The sequence below is a fragment of the Ambystoma mexicanum genome, chromosome 9, assembly GCF_040938575.1.
Source record: "Ambystoma mexicanum isolate Mex_15411 chromosome 9, UKY_AmexF1_1, whole genome shotgun sequence".
NCBI lineage: Eukaryota > Metazoa > Chordata > Amphibia > Caudata > Ambystomatidae > Ambystoma > Ambystoma mexicanum.
In genome coordinates this window covers 693,744,557-693,764,567 of record NC_090931.1, presented here as the reverse complement: position 1 = coordinate 693,764,567, position 20,011 = coordinate 693,744,557, and the positions used below count along the sequence as shown (strand labels likewise).

The following is a 20,011-nucleotide window of genomic DNA, read 5'->3' as shown; positions in this document are numbered from 1 at the left end:
CTACTTTGAAGCGGGAGCAAAATGGCAAAGGTTAATAAAAAAGGTTACAAGTATTCTTAGACAGAACAAATGTTTTGAGTTCACCAGAGGAGTTGATTCAATGCAATAGGTTAGGCCAAAGTCTTGTATAGGATAAAGCAGTTCTGGTAGTTAAACAGAGAAGTCCTTGCCAAAGTTCTCGAAAGTAGTTTGTAAAAGAACAAATCATATGTTGGGTCACAGGCTGATTTGGCCTGCGAGTTGGGAAAGTTTCAAGCACTTTCACTGCGAGAACCAAGTACTCGCAGGGGGAGGATGGGGGGGGGGGGACTCCTGCACTGCACCGGGACTGGTCACAAAAGCTGGCAACTGGCAAATCTTTGATTCCGGTAGCTGTAGTCAAGCACACAAACTGGTGTGCCTCTCCCTGGTTATTCGGTTTCCTGCAGCACTCTGAGGAAAATATAACCAGCTGCGAGAATGGTATCCATGTGGCTTAGTGTCGAGTTGATTGGTCCCACCAACTCAAAGGGAGAAGTCATCCTTGCAGGGCTTCTCTGTTGAGGTGAACCTTGGTGATTTGGACCTGCAGCAGAGTCCAGGAGTTGCAACAGCCGTCCTCATCAAGCTCATCTTCGTTTCTTTGGTTCCAGTGGTGGACTCTGCCTTCCAAGCCAAGAGACTAGCCTTTTATCCAGTTTCCTCCCATTCATTCTAGCCTAGCTGCCACTCACCCCGCAGGGTGGCTGTCCTTGCCGGACAGTCAGCCAGCCAATCACGCCACAGTGCATTTAGGTCTCCTAGGAGACTAAGCACGGGGAGTTTCGGGCACCTCCCTCACTTCCAGCCCACTCCAGACACTCGGGCGCAAGAGGCGGTCTTCAGTCCTGTAGCCCGCCAAAGGCGATGGAATAAAGGGACCAGACCTGGTTTGGCGCGCAGAGACAAACTCTAGAAGGACCTTTCCAAAAAGAAATGGTGAAAAAAGACCGGGACCTGTTTAAACAAAGGGGGCTCAGACGCCATCTTGAAAAACATGGCTCTTGCGATTTAACGCTACCGGTGTTCGCGGTCGGGAAAAATCATGGTAGTTCGTTGTAAAACCAGTGCCGCCAGCTATTTCGAGAGGAAAGGGTAGCATTTGACCGCTACATGAGTTTCTAGACACAGGGAATACTAGTTAACCCCTCCAGCACTCTATTGTAAGATAGGGTGTTCTGAGTTTAGGAATTTGAAAAGACTAGTAAAGTCAATTTCACTTTACTTTTTCTGGGAAACCGTAGTTTAAACCTTGGGACAGCCTAAAATGATTCCCTGTGTCACTGCACTGAGGGTGCTGTGTGACACAAATGAAAAGATGATGCTTATGGCATTGTCTAAAACTCCATAATTAAAGAACACAAGAGTAAAACAGACATCAAAATACATGAGAGAGTGGGGAAAAAAGGCTCACACTCTCTCCAGGTAAAAAAATCAAGTCCTCAACATCCAACACAGTTGCTGGGGGTCTCCAAGGTGAAGGGAATTAGCACATTTATGTGAATTCACCCCATATGAAAAGCACGTTGAAAATTCCATAGAGAATGTTCCCTCTGCTGGTTTAGGTAGCCTTCTTTGTCTGAATGGGACATGTTTCTGTTCCTCTGTTCTCTACTTCTTTTTCCCCTGTTTTAAGGATTTTGGTCGACCTTTTGGGAGCTATTTCTTTGGGGTTTACTCATTCTTTTAATGGTAAATTCCTGGGGTTTATCTTTGTATCGTTCTGTCCCTCATCCCCTTTATGTAGGGCCCTTAGTAGTTTTGATGCGTTTGCATGGGCTTGGGCGGCTTAAATGGTGATATTCAGGGTGGGTTTGCTGAGTTTACCTCCCATTGTAAGAATGGTGGGCGGGAGGGGGGCATTAATTGTTCTAATGAGAACTCCATGCCTGAAACAGACACCTTGTAGAAGGGCCTTAATTTTGTACCAGCATAACGCATCACGCTGTTTGACACCAAAGTAGATATTTTCCGGTTTGTACGCAAGTTAAAGCTGAAAGTATTTTTTTTATGAGATAGAGGAGCAGGAAGATCGGCTCGATACAGATTCACAGGAAGATCTGAAAGAGTTTAGAGAGAAAAGCATGTTTATTCTTCCAATCAATGTTCCATCAGTGGACATGTTCCACAAATGGGTCTTAAATGACTTGGAAAGGATTTCATCCAAGCGTCCTAAATTTAGCAATCTAAGAAGAGAAGAGGTGAACTTACTTAGGAATCTATAGTGATAAAAATCTAACCATTTGCCCAGCGGATAAAGGTGGTGCTCTAGTTATAATGAACACCACATATTATGATAAAGAATGTCAGACAATTGAGCGAGAGAACAGTGTAAATCGAACTAGACAGCAATCCCACAATCTCCATAATGAACACTCTTATAGAACTTCTTCACAAGGCAGAAGAACAAGGATGGATTAACCATCATACTAAATAGTTATACAATATCCATCCAAAAATACCCAATTTCTATATGTTGCCTAAATTCATAAGCACCCGACCAACCCACCCGGTAGACAGATTTTGGCCACAATGGAAAGTGTTTTGCAACTGTTAGGAAAATATGTTGATTATGTCCTACAACCATTGGTCCAAAAGACCACACTTTTGCAAATGGAGAAATAACATATTATCTGAAAACAACATGTTCACAGTAGATATGAAAAGCCTTTACACATTGATCCCACACAATTTAGGCATGCAAGCAATATAGTGGTTTCTCCTAAATGAAGGAAAAGTGGGAGCTTCAAAGGAATTTGTCATGATTCTGTTTGTTTATCGCAGAAAATTCTTATTTTCAATACAAAAGCCAAATCTATCTTTCAAACCTCTGGTACATCTATGGGGGCAATGATGGCACCATCTATGCAAATTGCTTCATGCATACATTTGAAAGGGACAATGTACTGGACCATCCGGTTTGCCACAATTACCTAAACCTTTGGGTACGCTACCTAGATTATATGTTTGGGATATGGGGAGGCATGAAAGAAAATCTACATGGGTTTCTTGAGTATCTCAATACCATAGAGAAAAAGATACAATTTACAAGCGAAACATCAGTCCCTAATATACATTTTTTAGATTTAAAGATAACAACCATTGACAACTGATATCATACAAACATATTCCGTAAAGAGACTGGCGCGAATAATCTACTGCATCGTCTACATTTCCACCAACCCAGTCTGATCAAAAATGTACCCTACAGTCAAATGTTACGTGTGAAAGAATAGTGAGCAAGCAAGAAGATTATGATGAGCAGATTCAAATTATGGAAAATACATTTCTCTCGCTCTCGAAATCGAGATGTAAGTGCATCAAGAGACCGTCTAGCTGTTGCCCAACATTCTGACACACAACCAAACATGAAAGAAGCTCCTGGATTGTTATTTGTTTCCAAAGACTCAATACAAAGTAGGGACGACACTAACTGGTGACACACGAGTAGAACATTATCACGAGAACTGCCAATTTTTGCCCATAAATTGAGTGCGAACATCAAAGACTGATTGTTGAAAACCAGAACAAGAGAAACATCTCAAATTAAAAGAACAGGAACGTTCCCTTGCCTGCACTGTACAAACTGCGGGTTTCTAACAAAGGGTAATGTTATATATACATCACCCAAGATCAGGGAAAAAATAAAAATAAGTTTTGCTACCCGTGATACCAATACGCAATAAGACGCCCTTGTGGCATATACTATGTTGGCCAATCGTCCATACAATGTAAAGTAAGGTGGAATGAACATTGACCATGCATTTGCAAGCACAACATTAATTCGGCAGTGGCAAGACACTGGATCGAAAAAAACACATTTCCCAAATTCGATTCCAAGCGGTTACAAGGAGAGGACAGCATGAAGATCTTGCTTTGAGGGTGGACCAAGGGGAGACTTTTTGGCTAGAAGGATTGAACTCTATGGCCCCTAATGGGATTAATGATTAAGTAAACTACTTGTGTGTTTTGTAAATATGTGTGCAGTTTAACATCGGGTACTTGGATGTAATGAATGGAATAAGTTTAGCAATGAAACACAAGTCAATATTTGTCACGCTATGAGTTTTTGTCAACATTTATGTGTATGCAGGAGAAGATTGAGCATAAAAAACGAAGAATTTTGTTGGCCTAAGCATGAGGTATGCGAGAAATTAAACAAATCATGCATTTTGGAGATTGCTCTGCCAGTCATAATGGTCTGGCGTGTTTTGAATGCATAGAGGTACAGAGGCATTCATTTGACCCTTTATAGAGAGGAGCCTCGCAAAGTGTAACGTTACAGGTCATTGCCCAGTGCACACAGAATCATAATGTGGAAGCTAAAATATTGAAAGCTACATCTCTCATTATAGAAATGTAACATCACAGGTCTTTCATGTGTACTATGAGCATTATGCATAGAATTATGAGTGTGGATGACATGAAGAGTTTTGAGAGCCTCGCCATATATCATTGCACTGTTTTTTTTTTTTCAGTGACATAGCCTTTCACTTTAATTAAGGAAAGGACCATAATGGTCTGGCGTGTTTTGAATGCATAGAGCCACAGAGGTATTCCTGTTACCCATCATCGACATCAAGTGTTTTGAGAGCCTTATCGCATAGCATTGCACTGTCCTCTTTTTTTCACAAGATAGCATTGCAGTTAAATCAAGGAAAGGACCATTGTTTACAGTGTTCCATGCAGCGTTTGACGTCGCCACGCTCCAGGCGTCACACCATGTGACTTCGCAACATGGATGACGTCACACAACCTGCGCGATGAGGAATATATGGAAGGTTAAGCGGGGAGCGCCAATGGCTGCTACCTACCTGCCGCTCCAGGACGCTGGCCCAGAGTTTCTTTATTTCAGATATGTTTAATACCATACCAACGGTTTGTGGCTACTTGGGCATCATACAGGCATTGAGGCCTCAGAGAATATATTTGGATATGTTTATTTCAGGAACAGCAGCAAACAATCCATTGGCCATAGCCATTACGGAAGAGGTTCAGGTGAATATACCATCACATTGAGTCTGATTACCTATACATAGCGGATCCTAGATGGTAACTAGATTTCTTGTGTTTGTTTTCCACAGTTGACATATTAGAAGAAATACACTAAGATACCACATTGTAGTAATTTTAAGAGTTTTTGGTCTTGATATAAAAGTTCTAAATAAGATGACGCTAATACCTTTTTTTGTGTTTTTCTTTCCTTTTTATTTTAATGTGGGTAATTTATGGGATAATGAGTCATTAGGGTTTAGCCCCGAGGATGGGCATAAATGTCTGAAATGCATTGGTTTACTAGACCCATGTAGATCTTTGAATGTCTGCTTCTCGCAAAATTGGATGAATACATATGTTTTTTTAGAAAAAGTTACTGTGCAGTGTGGATTACATATAAATATGAAAGAATGCACAACCGTAAAAAGTTTTTGCTAAACTAAATACTGAAGTTGCAGCTAAGATTTAGCGATATGCGAGTACCTGGCATCCCAAGGGCAACTTTAGGTTTTCTACATCTAATACAAACTCCTCCATCACTTCCTGCAGGGTCTTCTTGCCTAACCACTCCAATGTGGTATTCTCTATTCTAGCCCCTAATTCCTGTGGTGTTTTAGTAGGGTTTAGTTTGATTTCTCAGAATTCTTGGTGATCGAAACATTCAGTTTGTTCTATTCTGTGTAGTAGGCCCTACTTTGTCATTAAAGGATGTCGTTCCCAGGCGATTAGGGGTCTGATATGACACTTGGAATTAACTCTTTAATAGCGGAATGAGAACAGATTTTAAATTCTTTGCTCCAGTGACACTGTTGTGTGGGTCTCTCAAAGTTTAATCAATGTTTTTCCCAGGTCTTCACCCTCCCAATAAGGTTGGAGAATCCCATGTGGAAAACGGGTCTTAGCTGGCTAGATGCTATTTTAGCTAATCCTTCCTTGAATTTTATGTTGGCCTGGATTTGATGGTTAACTAGACGTTTTAGTAACGTCTCGATGGGATTAATCGTTGGTAGATTGGGGAATTGAGAAGGAGAATCTATGCACTACTTTCCTATGGGGCCACTTTATCTCTTACATTAATTCTTCCTCTTGGACTCAGGGGGGGAGTCTGTGGTTATGTCCTCCCCATCCCCAGAAGTTTCTTGTCCTTCCCTATTGAATTTGTCCACCAAGTCGGATTACTGGAAAAGAATGGAGTTCGGGGTTCTGCTGAAATCCTTACCACTACTGGGAGGAGGGCTTGGTATCTTTGCCGGGGTAGCTCCTTTCTTATTTTCACCTGAGCCGTCCGATGACTGTCTCGTGTGAACACAGGGATTTTGTGGATTCACTATGGGTCTGTCATGATGCCTACCCCCGGAGCACCAGGCCAGGCCCAGCACCCCCGGGAGCGGGCATCATGCCCCTGGGTAAAAGCCCAGCGGCCCGTTATAGGGGCTCTTTGGACTCTGTCCTGGCGCCGTTGGCGCCAGGCTCATGTTGGACATCAGTCCTGGCGCCGTAGGCGCCAGGCTCATAAAGGAAGGTGTTTTGTGCACTTACCTGATGCAGACCATGCTGCAAGATTCAGGCCTCCCTGAGACCTGAAAGGGACTATTTTTTCATTGGGACTATTTTGCCACTCAAGCGTGGCCAGGGAAGGATACTCACCTGGAACTACTTTGGGGGCTATTTAAGCCACGCCCAGACAGTAGCTCACGCTTCGCGTTGTTCTGCATCCAAGCAGCTGAACGCTCACCGTGTCTGCTCCTGCATCTGGTCTCCAGCCACGCCCGCCTCGATCCTGGAACACCTGAAAGGAAAGAAGAGAAGAGAAAGGTGAAAACCAAGAATTTTATCAAACTTCTTTCCTGCATCCGGAACCTTTACGTCAGCGTTCCTGAGAAAAGACTCATTTAAAAGCACCGCGTTGCTCGCTGCAGCGACGCGCTTCACTCACCTGTCCTCAGGAGTTCTTCTGGCTCCACCGCGACTGTCTGCACCGGTCGCCACATCTATGTGCCTAGGGGAGAGAAGAAGAGACAAAAGGTGAGCAGAAGGAACATATGAGGAAAGCCTAATTTTCCGCCATAACACTTACCGGTCTTCTGTTGGTGGATCATTCCTCATTTCGGGTCGGCGCCGCTTCGTTGGCAGGTACCACACCCCGGCCCCTATGGGGAAAGGACAAAGGACATTACTGGGGGAATATAAAGACATTAAGAGGGATCGCCCCCATCGCTAACTCACCTGAGTTTACCATCGGCAATTCAATCCCTCAACGCATCGCCTTCATTCTGCACCTGAAATAAAGAACAGATCACAGGTTAGGAAGGCAACAGAAAAGGAGGCTCAACACTTGAACTTTTGTAATCTTCATACTTACGGCGTTCCGCTCGGAAAAGTCAAGTGGATTTTGCCAGCGCCATTCTGAAAACCAGTGAAGAAACTGGACAAACACGCGCCCCTGCACCAGAAGCAGGATGGAGAGTTCATCCTTTCAAATCATAAGGTGAGCTTCAACCGGGGATTTCGGAGGAAGTTGGAGAAGAACGAAGGGGGTAAGGGGGGGAGCAAGCACACTATTCTGCAGACTGTTAATCCCCTTTCACATCTGCAGAAGGATATTCCTACTGGCCAGACAAGCAAGATTTGAGGGTCCTGTTCAGTCGGTGTTCCGAGTTCTGCGCATCACGCTCCAAGAGGCCACAGCAACCCAGACTAGACCAGTGCCTCCGTGGGAGTCAGGTGAGCGTTACAGGGTCCTCCAATAGTTGGAAGGTGGGTCAGGGCTTTCTACTCACCCCTTAATATTTCTAAGGTTTCTTGGGTAGATTTCTCACTATCCTCTCCACTATCTGGTAGGAAGTAAGTACAGTTTTTATTTTTAAAGGAATGGTGGCCTTCTTAAACTGTGATTTATTCCTAGAGAATCCCATAGGTGGTAAATATCTTCCTGCTCTGCATGGGGTCCCTCGATTTATATCACTTGAGTCAAAAATACCACTTCTGAGGTCTCATTAGACCTCATTAGATCCCTTCAATGGGCCCTCAGGACTCAGTGGTCCCAATTCTCTGTGAGTGTGTCAGATCAACTGCAAGTTCTGAGCAGAGTTGCTCGGGGCCTTCTATGGTGGGCTTGCAAGGACCGTATTCTCTAGGGAGAATCCGTTTGGCAACCATGGATGGAGAGAACGATAGTGACGGACGTCTCACTCACTGGGTGGGGAGCACACACCAAAAAACTGAATCAGCGGTCGTTGGTATCCAAACTGCACATCAACCTTTTTGAGGCTGAGGGCAATCAGACTAGCGCTGAAGGCCTTTCTGCCCTCTGTACGGGGAAAGAATGTCCTGATAATGACAGACAAGACAGTGGCCATGTACTACCTCAACAAGAGGTGTGGGGTCACTACCACAGTGCAGAGAGGCAATGGAGCTCTGGTTCTGGGCAATACAAGAAGGAAACTCTCGATCGGCAGTTCACCTAGCCGGAGAGAACACAGCGGCGGACGCTCTGAGCAGGCAGAGCAGTCTCCCACAAGTGGGAACTAGCCCAGAGTCCTTCAAGAGGTCTTCCACCCTTTGGGGAACCCCTCAAGTGGATCTGTGCGCGACCGAGGTCAATTGGAAGTGCGAACAGTATTGCTCAAGGGAATTTCCCCCAAGAGGAGCTCATTAGACACGTTCGTAGTGGATTGGGAATTTCCACTTTCCATCATTCCTCACGTGATCAGGAGGTTGAGAAAGTTGAGGAAATCCATGATCCTAATTGCTCCGGATTGGGCCAGGAGGACGTGGTACCCGGACCTTCTGGACATGTCCATCTGCCCTCCAATAAGTCTTCCACAAAGAGGATCTACTCTCGCAAGAGGAAGGTCGGGTTCTCCATCTAGAGGTCAAGACACTCATATCTCAGCCTCTCGGACTCCATGCGTGAAGGCTAAGGATTGGGACCTTTGGGACGACGTAATAGTTCAGTAACTGGTGCAAGGATAAAAATGTGGATCCATTCCTATGTGGCACACCTATGGTGCTTTCTTTCCTATTGCATTTAGCCAATCTGGGGCTCCAGATTGGTACAATAAAAGGATACCTAGCGGCGCTTTCTATTTTTAAGCGTTCCTCTGAAGAGGTGTCTTCTTTCAAGATACCATTGATTGTACAATTTCTGAAGGGTCTCACTAACGTGTACCCCCAGTCCCATTCCCATTCCATGTCCCTGTTTGGGATTTAAATGTGGTATTAACATTTCTTACATGCATTCCTTTCGAGCCTTTGCATTCTTATCCTCTAAGGCTTCTTACATTTAAAACAGTACTACTAATGCCTATTACATCAGCACCGGTCAGTGAGTTACAGGCTCTTTCTTGTAAGCCTCCTCACACCATTTTCCATAAAGATAGTCATACCTTCATTCCTACCCAAGGTAGTCTCTGGCTTTCATTTGTCTCAAAAAATTACATTGCCATTTTTCTATCCTCCCCCTCATGCAGGTAAGGTGGAAGAAAGGCTTCATAGGCTAGACCCAAAAAGAGCTCTGAGCTTTTATATTTCAAGACTTGCAAAGTTTCGACAAAATGGCCACTTTTTCATTTGATACACAAATTGGGCCTGGCATTAACAAAACAGATTTTTTCCAGATGGATAATTTTAGCAATTGAAGAATGTTAGACTGGCAGATCAAGGACCTCAAGAAGGGATAAGAGCTCACTCCAATAGGGGCCTGGCAACTCTTGAAGCTCTTCAAAGGGGTGTCCCGGTACAAGATATCTGTGCAGCGGCCACCTGGTCGTCTATGCACACATTTGTAAAACATTGTTTAGATTCAACCTAGTCCCAAGGAGGTCTTTTTGCAAAGGCCAGTCTTCATACGGTCCATGTTTAAGGTTAATTGGTACTCCCTCCTCCAAATTGTCACTGCTTTGGGAGTCTATCAAAGATGAGGAATACGTGGGAGGACACAATCCTTTCGAAGAACAAGTTACTTACCAACTGGTAACGTTCTTTCGACTGGATGTTCCTCCCACGTATTCCTCATCGCCCCTCTCAGCCTACCCCCCGTACAATTAACGTGCTTTTACACTCCGCGCTTTGAGAGCTTGCAGACTTGTAGTACTGCTGATCAATCCCTTGTTTGGGGGTTGGGGGGGTGGCGGACGGAACTGAACTGAAGCCAACGGGCGCAGCTGGAGCTATTTGTACTGCAGATGTTGATGCTCTATGGCGAACCTTGAGGGACATCGATGCCACGGCATCGAGCACAGCACCCTCTGGTGTGGACATTTTTTTTCCGAAGCAGCAAAGCTGATGATACGAATATCAAAGATGAGGAATACATGGGAGGAACATCCAGTTGAAAGAACGTTACCAGTTGGTAACCAACTTGTTCTTCTCTTGGTGTTACTTTGTACAGTTCACCACAAGGCCAGGGGAATGACTCACTTCCCCTGGCATATTTAACGCGAGTTCTGGGCATGCACCAGGAGAATGGCTTCCTTCTCCTGGTGTTTGGTACAGTTCTTTCTCACTGTTGGGGTTCCAAACCCTTCTCTGGTGGCCAGTGGTTTCCTCGTTACCACTGCACTGAGGAAGAATTCTTCTGATTCGTTTCTTCTTTATGTTGGAGTCTGAGACCCTTCTCTGGTGGTCAGTGGTTTCCTTGTTACCACTGCCCTGAGGAAGATTTCGTCTGATGCTAGCCTTCTTGCTGCTCAGGTCGCAGACCCTTCTTTCGTTATGCTCATTGTCATCCTAATACTGGGGAAAAGTCACCTTAGTCCCTGTGTCAACCCCTGGGTCCCCAAAGGTTTTCATGTACCGCCTCTTAACTCTTTGGTACATTGCCGGGACTTCCTGGGACCGAGGTGCACTTCTCTGGCTTGGTGGGCTTCTCTTCTCTGCACTCGTGGCTTCACAGCGTCTTACTGGCTTCATGATGCAGTCGTCTTCACTGAGCGGGAGGAGGCCTTCCTTGGCGTCCTCTTGCTGCTCTCTACTTGTCCACAGCTGTCGGTCGACGTTTGAATCTCCCGCACTGGAGACTTTGGACGCCAGCTGCTTTCCCCACCAGGACTGGATGTATGTATAAGATATTTGTAGAGCGCACAAAGACCATGAGGTGTTGAGGCGCTGGAGGTTAGAGGGCTGAAAAGAAAAACTAGAACCGGTATGTTTTTAATGCCTTACGAAGGGGAAGGAACTCGTGGAGTGTGCAAAGTTCTAGAGGCAGAGTGTTCCAGAGTGTAGGGGCAACAACTGAGAAAGATCTGCCCTCCCTCCCCCAGCTCTGGCACGAAAGAGTTTATTTGAAGAGCGCAGTGGTCTGTTGGCGATGTAGGAAAGAATCTGCGAACGCAGGATTTCAGCCCCAACTTTGTGAATAGCCTGATGGACCATACAGAGAGCCTTGAACTAAATTTGGCTTCTATTAGGAAGCCAGTGTAATTGAAGTAAAAGTTCACAAGATTGAGCAAGTCTGGCTGCACCAAGGGCCAGGCGTGCAGCAGCATTCTCGACGATTTGGAGGCATTGCAATAGTCTCTCCGGTTGCCCAAGGTAAAATGCGTTACAATAATCGAGAGAGCTTTTGATGGAGGCTGTAATGATTTTTGCTCTCAGAGCAGCAGGGGTATGCCTTTTTTAAAAACGTGACAGACTGCAGAAATCTGGGCTTCCTGCGAGCCAATGGTCATGAGTTTGATCCCAAGACTCTTGACCACAGATGAGGGCTCGGGACGAGAATCAAGCGAACAAGGCCAATAGTCACACGTCCATGACTGATTTTCCGCATTTGAACCAACCAGAAGAACTTCTGTTTTTTCGCCATTAAGCTTCAACCAATTCATACCCATCCACTCTCCAACTGCAACAAGGCAGTTTTTTGATTTACTCGGGGGACCGGAGCAGGGCACGTTGAGACGAAACTGGATCTGTGTATTGTCAATTTAGGAGAAAAAAATGAACTCCATGACTGGCGATAAGTTTAGCGAGTGCCTGCAGATAAAGATGAATAAGCAGCGGGGACAGAGCAGAGCCCTGAGGTACACCACGGTTCAGCCCACTGGGGTGAGATGTGTATGGGGGAAGAGAAACTGATTGGCTCCTGTTCGACAAAAAGGAGGAAAAACTTTTAAGCGGAGTGCCCGATATCCCTGCCTCAAGAAGGCAGGAAAGGAGTTTCTGATGGTCGACCGTATCAAAGGCCGCAGAGAGGTAAAGGAGAATCCAAGGCTCCCACCTCTCCGCAGTCCTGAAGCAGGGCAATATCGTCCAAAATTGCCACCATCACAGATTCAGTCCCCATCCTGGGGCGGAATCCGGATTTAAAAGGGTGAAGAAGAGCATTGGTCTCAAGAAAAGCAGAAAGTTGAGGCAACACAATGGATTCCATTGGTTTTATAAGCACTCGGAGAAGGGAAAATAGGGCAATAGTTCAAGACAACTGCAGGGTCGAGGTGAGTTTTTTTAAAAACATTTTTTTGTTTTGTTGCAAGGGTGAGATTATTGCATGCTTGAGGGAGGCCGGATTCAGACCAGTCGTAAAAGAGTAATCAAGTGCTGCAGTAAAAAGGGAGATAACATTGTTGGAAGCCTCTGGGAGTACCCCAAGCGGGATGTAGTCCAAAGGCGAAGCAGAGCGAAGTTTATTCAAGGCAGATCAGACCAGACTATCCGTTACAGCCTTAACAAGGAAGGCATTGGGCTGAGTTTCTCCCTAACACTGAAAGCCACAGGGGCATCAGGCAGTGTTGGTCTCCCTAAAGTGATAAGCTGACAAATGTTAAAAATCTTGTCCCTAAAAAAAGAGGGCGATGTGGTCACAGTGGGCCTGAGTAAGAAGAGTCGCTGGGGGCGCTTTAGCAGGGGAAGTCCGTTCCCTGGTCAAACCGAATGGCTCTCGAGAGGAGCATGAAGCAGTAAGGATGCGATTTGCATAAAAAGCAGTCTTGGATGTTTTTCATAGCTGCATGATATACAGAGCAGGCCTTCTAATAGACAAGGCAACAGAGTTGGATTTAGAGAGCCAGCTACGCTCTGCTCTGCGACAAAGCTGCTTTAGTGAATTCAAAGAGGGAGAGTACCAAGGAGCAGATACCACTGCTCTTGCCACCACTGCTTCTCGTTACGGCTGTGTTCTGCTCCGTAGCTGGACTTCTCTGATCTAACAGTCCTTTGTTCATTTCTTTGTATCCAGTTCCTCCCATGCAGATTTCCCAAGTCCTCCTTTATCTGCTTAATCCTTATGCCTTCTTGGGGCCTCTTCGTATCAGTGTTATCACAGTTCATGATCTTCATGTCTCCTGTGTTCGTCCCCTTCGTATCAGTGTTATCACAGTTCATGATCTTCATGTCTCCTGTGTTCGTCCTAGTAGTTTTGGTTTTAGGCCCTTTATTACAATAATACATTGACTTGCTCTCATTGTAGTGACTCTGGACATTGTGGAGGGCGAAAGAATGTCGGGGAGTTGTAACATTCATTGGGCGGTACCCCAGGTGATCGTCCTTATCCCAAGAGGTGGATACCCTGCCCATGAGGTCCTCCTGCATTAAACAACCCCTATTGGGACTTTTGGGTAGTGGCCGCACCTCCTTAGCCTCATGGAAAAGGGATCCCCCTGGGGAGAAGTGACGACACCTTGTGAATCGTCATACATGGTGTAGAGGGAAAATAGAGAATTGGTAGTACCACACATTTATGTGTTGTTTGTGTTTGGCTAATACTGGCATTCAAATTGCTTCTTGGAAGTTTTGTCACCTGTTGCAGCCTATTTGAACAAGGCTGTAAAATGGGAAGTCCGTGTTAAATTGGGCCAGGTATAGTCCCAGCATGGAGGCCTGGCCCAACCAGCAAGGGGGGCCAGCAGCAGGACAAGGGAGGCCCAGGAGAGACATACAACAGCCGACTATGAGAACCAGAGAAGAGCCCAGGACAAGGGCCCATCCAGTAGGGCCACATTTGGTCCAGAAAGTGCAGTAACTGACTCAAAACGGAAGGAGCCCTTAAGCAGGTAAGTAAGCTTACCTGCCTTCCAAGAGAATACACTCACATGCCAGACTTGGATGTATGCACAACAACTCACCAAAATACACCCATACCCACAGGGGCTGGACTACGACAGGCTGCCAATAACAGTAATGGGTGTAAAACGAATGGTTAGGCAGCCAGCCAATTTAGCCATGGTCTTCGGCCATGGCCATTGTCCACGGCCAAAGGTTCCACCAATAGGTTTGTTTAGGGCCAATTAGTCATGGCCACTGTACATGTTGCACCTATAAGTTTCCTTCGGTCCCACTAGCCACGGCCTTTGGCCAGTTGAAACCACTTTAGAGGGTTCATGGTGTGGCTCACAAAGAGGCCATGTGTGCACAACTGACAGTTTAGTCCTGCCTCATGGTTTCGCTAGACCAAGAAAGTCCCCTAAAAAAATGGCAGAGAGCAGGAACTAGAAGGTACATTTATTGGCTTGATTGATTGAAATGGCTACCGAAAGGTCCATTGTCTACCAATGTAATAAATTGGCTTGCACCACGGTGAAGCCAAAACTAAATTAAAACTGCCTCCAGTCTACTCACTAAGACCCAATGTAGGGTGATTATAATCAGCCTAGGGACAAAATTAGGTGTTTGGAAAGCTCACCTCTGCCAGGAGTTTTATGGGCTACCTACGACCATATACTTGGAGCAGAAAGGTTGCAGTGGCTGTGGACAAATCATCAGTAAAAGTCCCTCTGGCCACAACATAGATGCAAACAAAAAAGCAAGGGAGAAACATTTCGCTAAAAATAGCAAACAGAATTCCTAAAAAGGAAATTCTGTCCACACAGACTTGGGTGCCTACGGAGCGGGCACAATGGAGGTATACAAGAGGGAGCAATCGGAGTAACAGTGTGCAAGTTTGGTCGGCAGAGCAACATGGAGCAAAGCTATAGAACGACTTGATATGCAGGAGGTAATGGTTGTCTTGGAGGAGCCGGAGAGGTTGTAGGGGGTGAAGGTGCAGAAGGAGCTCTGCAGGAGTTGCAGCAGGACAGGCTGGAGATAATGAGTCAAGAAGATGACAAGTGGGAGAGGTTAGAAGAACTGAGGCCGGAGGAGGTGATGTTTGAAAGTGGTCAAGACGGATGGCGAAACATTTGTAGAGGAGAGGGGAGTGCAAAATACTAGAGTCCCCGTGGAGGCTTTGGCAAGGTTCCAGAGAGGGCAAAAGGCTAACCAAGACTGCACGTTTTGTGACACCAGGAGGAGAAACAAGTATTTCGCAGTGTTGAGGCAGACAGCCTGAAGACAATTAGTAGGCCAGGCCCAAGGCTAAGTGACAGGCCACCAGACACAGGTGAGCATTGCACCACTGTGGAAGAAAAGCAGTTTGGGTAGGCCACACACACAGCAGTTCTCCCTGTGTTAAGGTTGTGAACCTAAGAAGGGGCAGGGATCCAGAAAACCTCCGGGCTTACCTCCCCTCTCGGGACTCTTTAGGTTTGGCTTCTCGAGAGCCTGAAATGGCAATGTGAGTGGCAGAAATACTTCTGCAACGCTCTGTCTGTGGCCTATGAGAGACTTCTCATCACCTGGATTTTATTCCTCATGGAAGCCTGTTATCAAAGACACACTGACATGCGACCAAGAGAGACTGCAAGTACACTTTTTCTTGTGTTCAGAGCAAACTTGTTTTGCCATTCTAACCCAATTTTAAGTTGACTAATCTTGTACATAATCCCTAATAAATCCTGAACTGAATTTGAGTTTCATCTTCTGTGGAGGCCATTTGGTTTCATAACCAAAGTGTTAGGAATTCCCCATATTGGTTTGAATTAAGATATCGATCACATGTTTTTCAGCCTAGACCATACATACTACTTCGGCTGTAGCTCACCCACAAAAAGCAATGTGGCAGAGGGTTAACAGTCAAGTTTCCCCTGTAAGGCTGCTGTTTGCCGTCTCACTCCTGCACCGCCCTTTCTTGCTCTGTGGCCCTAGTCCACCCACTGTGCCTTCCTCCCAACCTGTACCCTGTCCTCCTTCCCGACCCCTAGAACCTGACTCACCTTTGCCCTGCCATCTCCTTAAATTTTGCCTGGGGAAGGTGCATTGCACAGTTCTGCGTCAACCCTTTTCTGTCTCCTTTGTGCGCCTACCCCCCCCTGACTGTCTATAGACAACTGGAGGCTTGGATGTAGCTACGACCTAAATATTTAGCGAGGGCAAGACCTTTTCATAGCTCTTCCGATAAAACGCTAGTTACAAAAAGAGTGGGTCACAAGTTGGCGAAGGCCACTATCTCCAAAGTGTATTATGTTGTCTATCTAAAGACTACTCTTCATGGTGTCTCTCCTCCTAAAAGCGCCATGCGCATTCCCCTAGATCCACAGCAGCATCTATAGATTTCTATAGGCATGAGACTGTAGCCGAGATCTGTTTGGTGGCATCATGGACCACTCCCCATGTATTTTGCAAACAATACTCACTGGATGCTACTTTTGGTTAGGAGGTTTTGAGTAACTGGCTAACCTGAGGCATTAGCTGACCCCTGTTCCCCAGCATTACTATTCTGTGTATTTTTTTCCCAATAAGTTGGGAGGAGGAGGGGGGGGGGTGGCACGACACAAGTATAATGAGCTTATTCCAGTGTGGTTGTGGTTATGTTATCACTTATAACACCATATTGATGGGCAAAGGGGATTCCCAGGTTTGGAAGCTACCTGCATGCTAGTTATCTTAAATCTAAATTTGGAGGCTGGAGTGAACTGCTGCAAGCTGTGTGTGAAGAGTACCCAAACCACCATGAAGGTAATATTTATATTTGATTGAATTGCCAAGTGCCTACAATCATCTCATGATTGTAAAATCGAACTGAAAGAAGAAATTCATATTGTAAGCTAAAAGTGACGGTTTCTGAAACTGCAAATCAGCAAGACAAGCGTATGCTGCATCCCAACTTTGGGGAGCATTGTTGTTTTTACAGATTATTCACACTTGTCCGTGTTTGGTTGCAGGTTTGCTTATGATGGGTTGAAACGCCAGAGACTGACCCAGCCCATGATTAGAAATGAAGAGGGGCACTTAGTTCAGACATCCTGGGAAGATGTGCTGACCCGTGTTGCTGGAGTGGTATGTCTTTTTGAGGGCGGGTGGGGAGAAAGGTCAATTTTTCTGTCAGTGTCCTGTCATCTTTTTTTTCTGATATATTGTTTGGTGGTGACATTAAATTTAAAATAAATGCTGCACAAATTCCTCCCAGAAACTGCTGCGTAGGGATACAGCTTTGCTGCATGCATGGTTGCGGCTTAAGATGTGCACATTTTTTGTGAATATTTAGCTTGTAGAGCAAAGGGTAGAGGCTATCTGCAAGACAACAATCTTTGAACATAACGTTCCTGTAAAAGCAAAATGCATCCTTAAGCAGATATTGGTATTGTGTGGCCATAACCATTTGCAGAGTACCAGTAGCTTCTGTAAGATTAGCAAGAGAGTTGCCAAAAGATTATTGGTTGTTTGTTTGGACTGTTTATTTCAACTCTGTGTTCAGGGGACAAGATACACTGACATACAGCTGGATTTCCTTGCTTACCTCGTAGTAGCGATGGCCAAGCAGACAAGAGCAATGCTAGGGTTGAGATGTGAGCGGTTTGAACTTATAGCTGACACACTGGAACATTTAAGAAGGGCATGTGTATAAATGAATTTTAATAAAGTAAGTAATCAAAATGATATCCGGGCTACATGTACATTGATTTAGATAGACTTTTCAGTGTTCAGTGACCCTACCTATTGGGCTTTCAGTCATTGGGGTGCATTCTGAAGCGCCTGTAATGAAAATACCACACTGAAGATGATCTTGAGGAAAAGTCTTTTGCAGCATCTGCCCTAGATTAAACTTTCAGTGAAGGACTGCTGGGTCAGCAAATTCTCTTTGGTCTTGAAGGCTAGATCTTTGCAGTCTGCACTCCCTCCCCTTGACCTGCAGGGTTACAAGTGCCCAAGACCTCTATGCTGCTTTCCTTCCTAAGCATGATGTGAACAATCAGGAATATTCGTCCTTTTTCCCCACAGGGGAGCCACTCCCTTTGAGGCTAGGGTGGTGAGCCCAATAGGCTATACCCTCTCTAGGGGTCTGGGAAAGTGGGACATCACTGGGAGTGACTCCCCACTTGAGGCTCTCATTCCTGTTAGGAATCACATGTCCAGAATACCTTATGGGAATCGGAAATACTGTTTTGAATTCTCCAAATAGTGACAATCTCTTTGGCGTCAGGTAATAATGGATCTCGATGCAACTTCACAGGCAAAGAGGAACAACACACCGCTTTTGTTTGTAATGATGTACATAAAATGACAAGGGACTTGGAATGGAAGAGAGTGAGAATACAGTGCGGAGGCGAGCCTCTGGCTGGATGACATCCTGGAGGTGCGCAGCCACACTAGCCTGCGGAGCTGGTGGTAGCGTGGAGATTGAGCTAATCGCTAGCAAGACGCCAAAAGGCTGGCGTCTTGAACGGCAATGACGCCAAAGTCAAGAGAGACAGACTGTGAAGAGACGGTCTCACCTGATGACATGACCACACGGAAGCATGGTGGGCTTGGGGCCCGTTAACCGATGTCGAAACCAGACTGCAGTGGAGAGATTGGATCCCTGATCTCTGCAGGAGAAGTGCAACAGCTGCCGAGAAAGGCAGAGCAAAGGAAGCATGCGCTCTTGAAGAGGTAACTCTTCTGAGAGGGGGTAACAGTTGTATCCGAGGCTTGTAAAGCTGGTAACCTACATTTCTCAATATGGCCTGGTGGACAGATTTCAGGAGGCCACCCTAGTTATAGTGAACAGGGGAACTCTGAGGGGTTATCCAACCCCAAAGGTAAGCTTGGAGAATGGCAAGGCTTTGTCTCAGGAGAGGTGAGTGGGGTCATGGTTCCACAAGGAGTCCACACAGTAAAATACACAATGATTCTGCTTAGACAGGTAAGTACAAAAATACTCTATATATAGTAAGCCCGAAACACACAAGAAAAATGTATCAATCAGGTAATATTATCACACAACAATCAGTTATAAAACATATATACAGTCAACTTTGGTTTGTAGAAATGCATACAATTCACTTTAACACCTGAAAGGAAGTTAGAAACCAGTACACAAGAAGATAGATCCCAACTGTATAAGTCCAATGCCTATGTTGAATGGCGTCTTGTGCCCAAAAGTCGCAAAGTACCTTTATAGAATAGGGACAAAGGCAGGATGAGTTCTTGTGGTGGTGAAAAATGTCCCGGGAGACTTCTCAAGGATTTGTTGGTTTATTTGATTTAACGAATAAGATACTTTTTCTATCTCTTAGAACAGCTTTTAAAACAAATGTTTAGAAAGCAAGGACATGGAATAAAGACAGCTGTGTAGGTATTCTGATTATTCTGCGCCCTTACTTCAATTTTCCCAAATGACTTGGTAGGTCGACTGGCAGTCGCTGGAAGTAGGTTTTTCTGCCGTTGGATCCAGTAGAAGATGCCCAGGAGCTGCGGGTGCAAGAAAGATTTTGGTCTGGCCCAGGAGCCGAGTGCAACCCTTTCCGATGTAAACATGCAGCAGGCACTGAAGCAGGTCTCTAAAGGACACTCTGCCAGATGGGGGCGGATGGCTGGTTCCAGCGACAGTGACCGCACTTGGGAGACGACAGACTTCTCTCCAGTCGCGACGAAGATGGCCCTCCATGACAGGATTCCTTGATGCTGGGAAGCTGAAACTTTGCAGGAAGACGACTTGTATGATTAGCTGGCGACCAACGAAAGTTCCAGATGAAAAAGCAGAATGGCAACGCTTCTGGTGCTGAAGCTGGTTGGTCCACTGGGTGGTCTAGGGACGATTGAGGCCTCCAGGCTGCTGGAGCATGAGAAGACGTTGAGACTGGTTGGTCCAACCAGTCAAAGGGTCGAAGCACCTACAAGTGCTTCCTCAGATCAGGTAGTCAGCAGGGTTTTTATCGGGACAATTGAAGGAAAGGTTGGCAGACCTCTTCAGGAGTCGTCCACAGGT

At 45.6% G+C, this 20,011-nt stretch overlaps 1 protein-coding gene across 3 annotated transcripts in view; it reads left to right on the top strand.

Annotated features, from left to right (window-relative positions):
* NDUFS1 (NADH:ubiquinone oxidoreductase core subunit S1) overlaps positions 1–20,011 on the top strand; it is a 1,009,292-nt gene that overhangs the window by 332,708 nt on the left and 656,573 nt on the right. For all 3 annotated transcript variants that reach the window (XM_069615565.1, XM_069615566.1, XM_069615564.1), the window contains exon 10: positions 16,986–17,100. In XM_069615565.1, the coding sequence (XP_069471666.1) occupies positions 16,986–17,100 (115 nt within the window). The remainder of the gene's footprint in view (positions 1–16,985; positions 17,101–20,011) is intronic.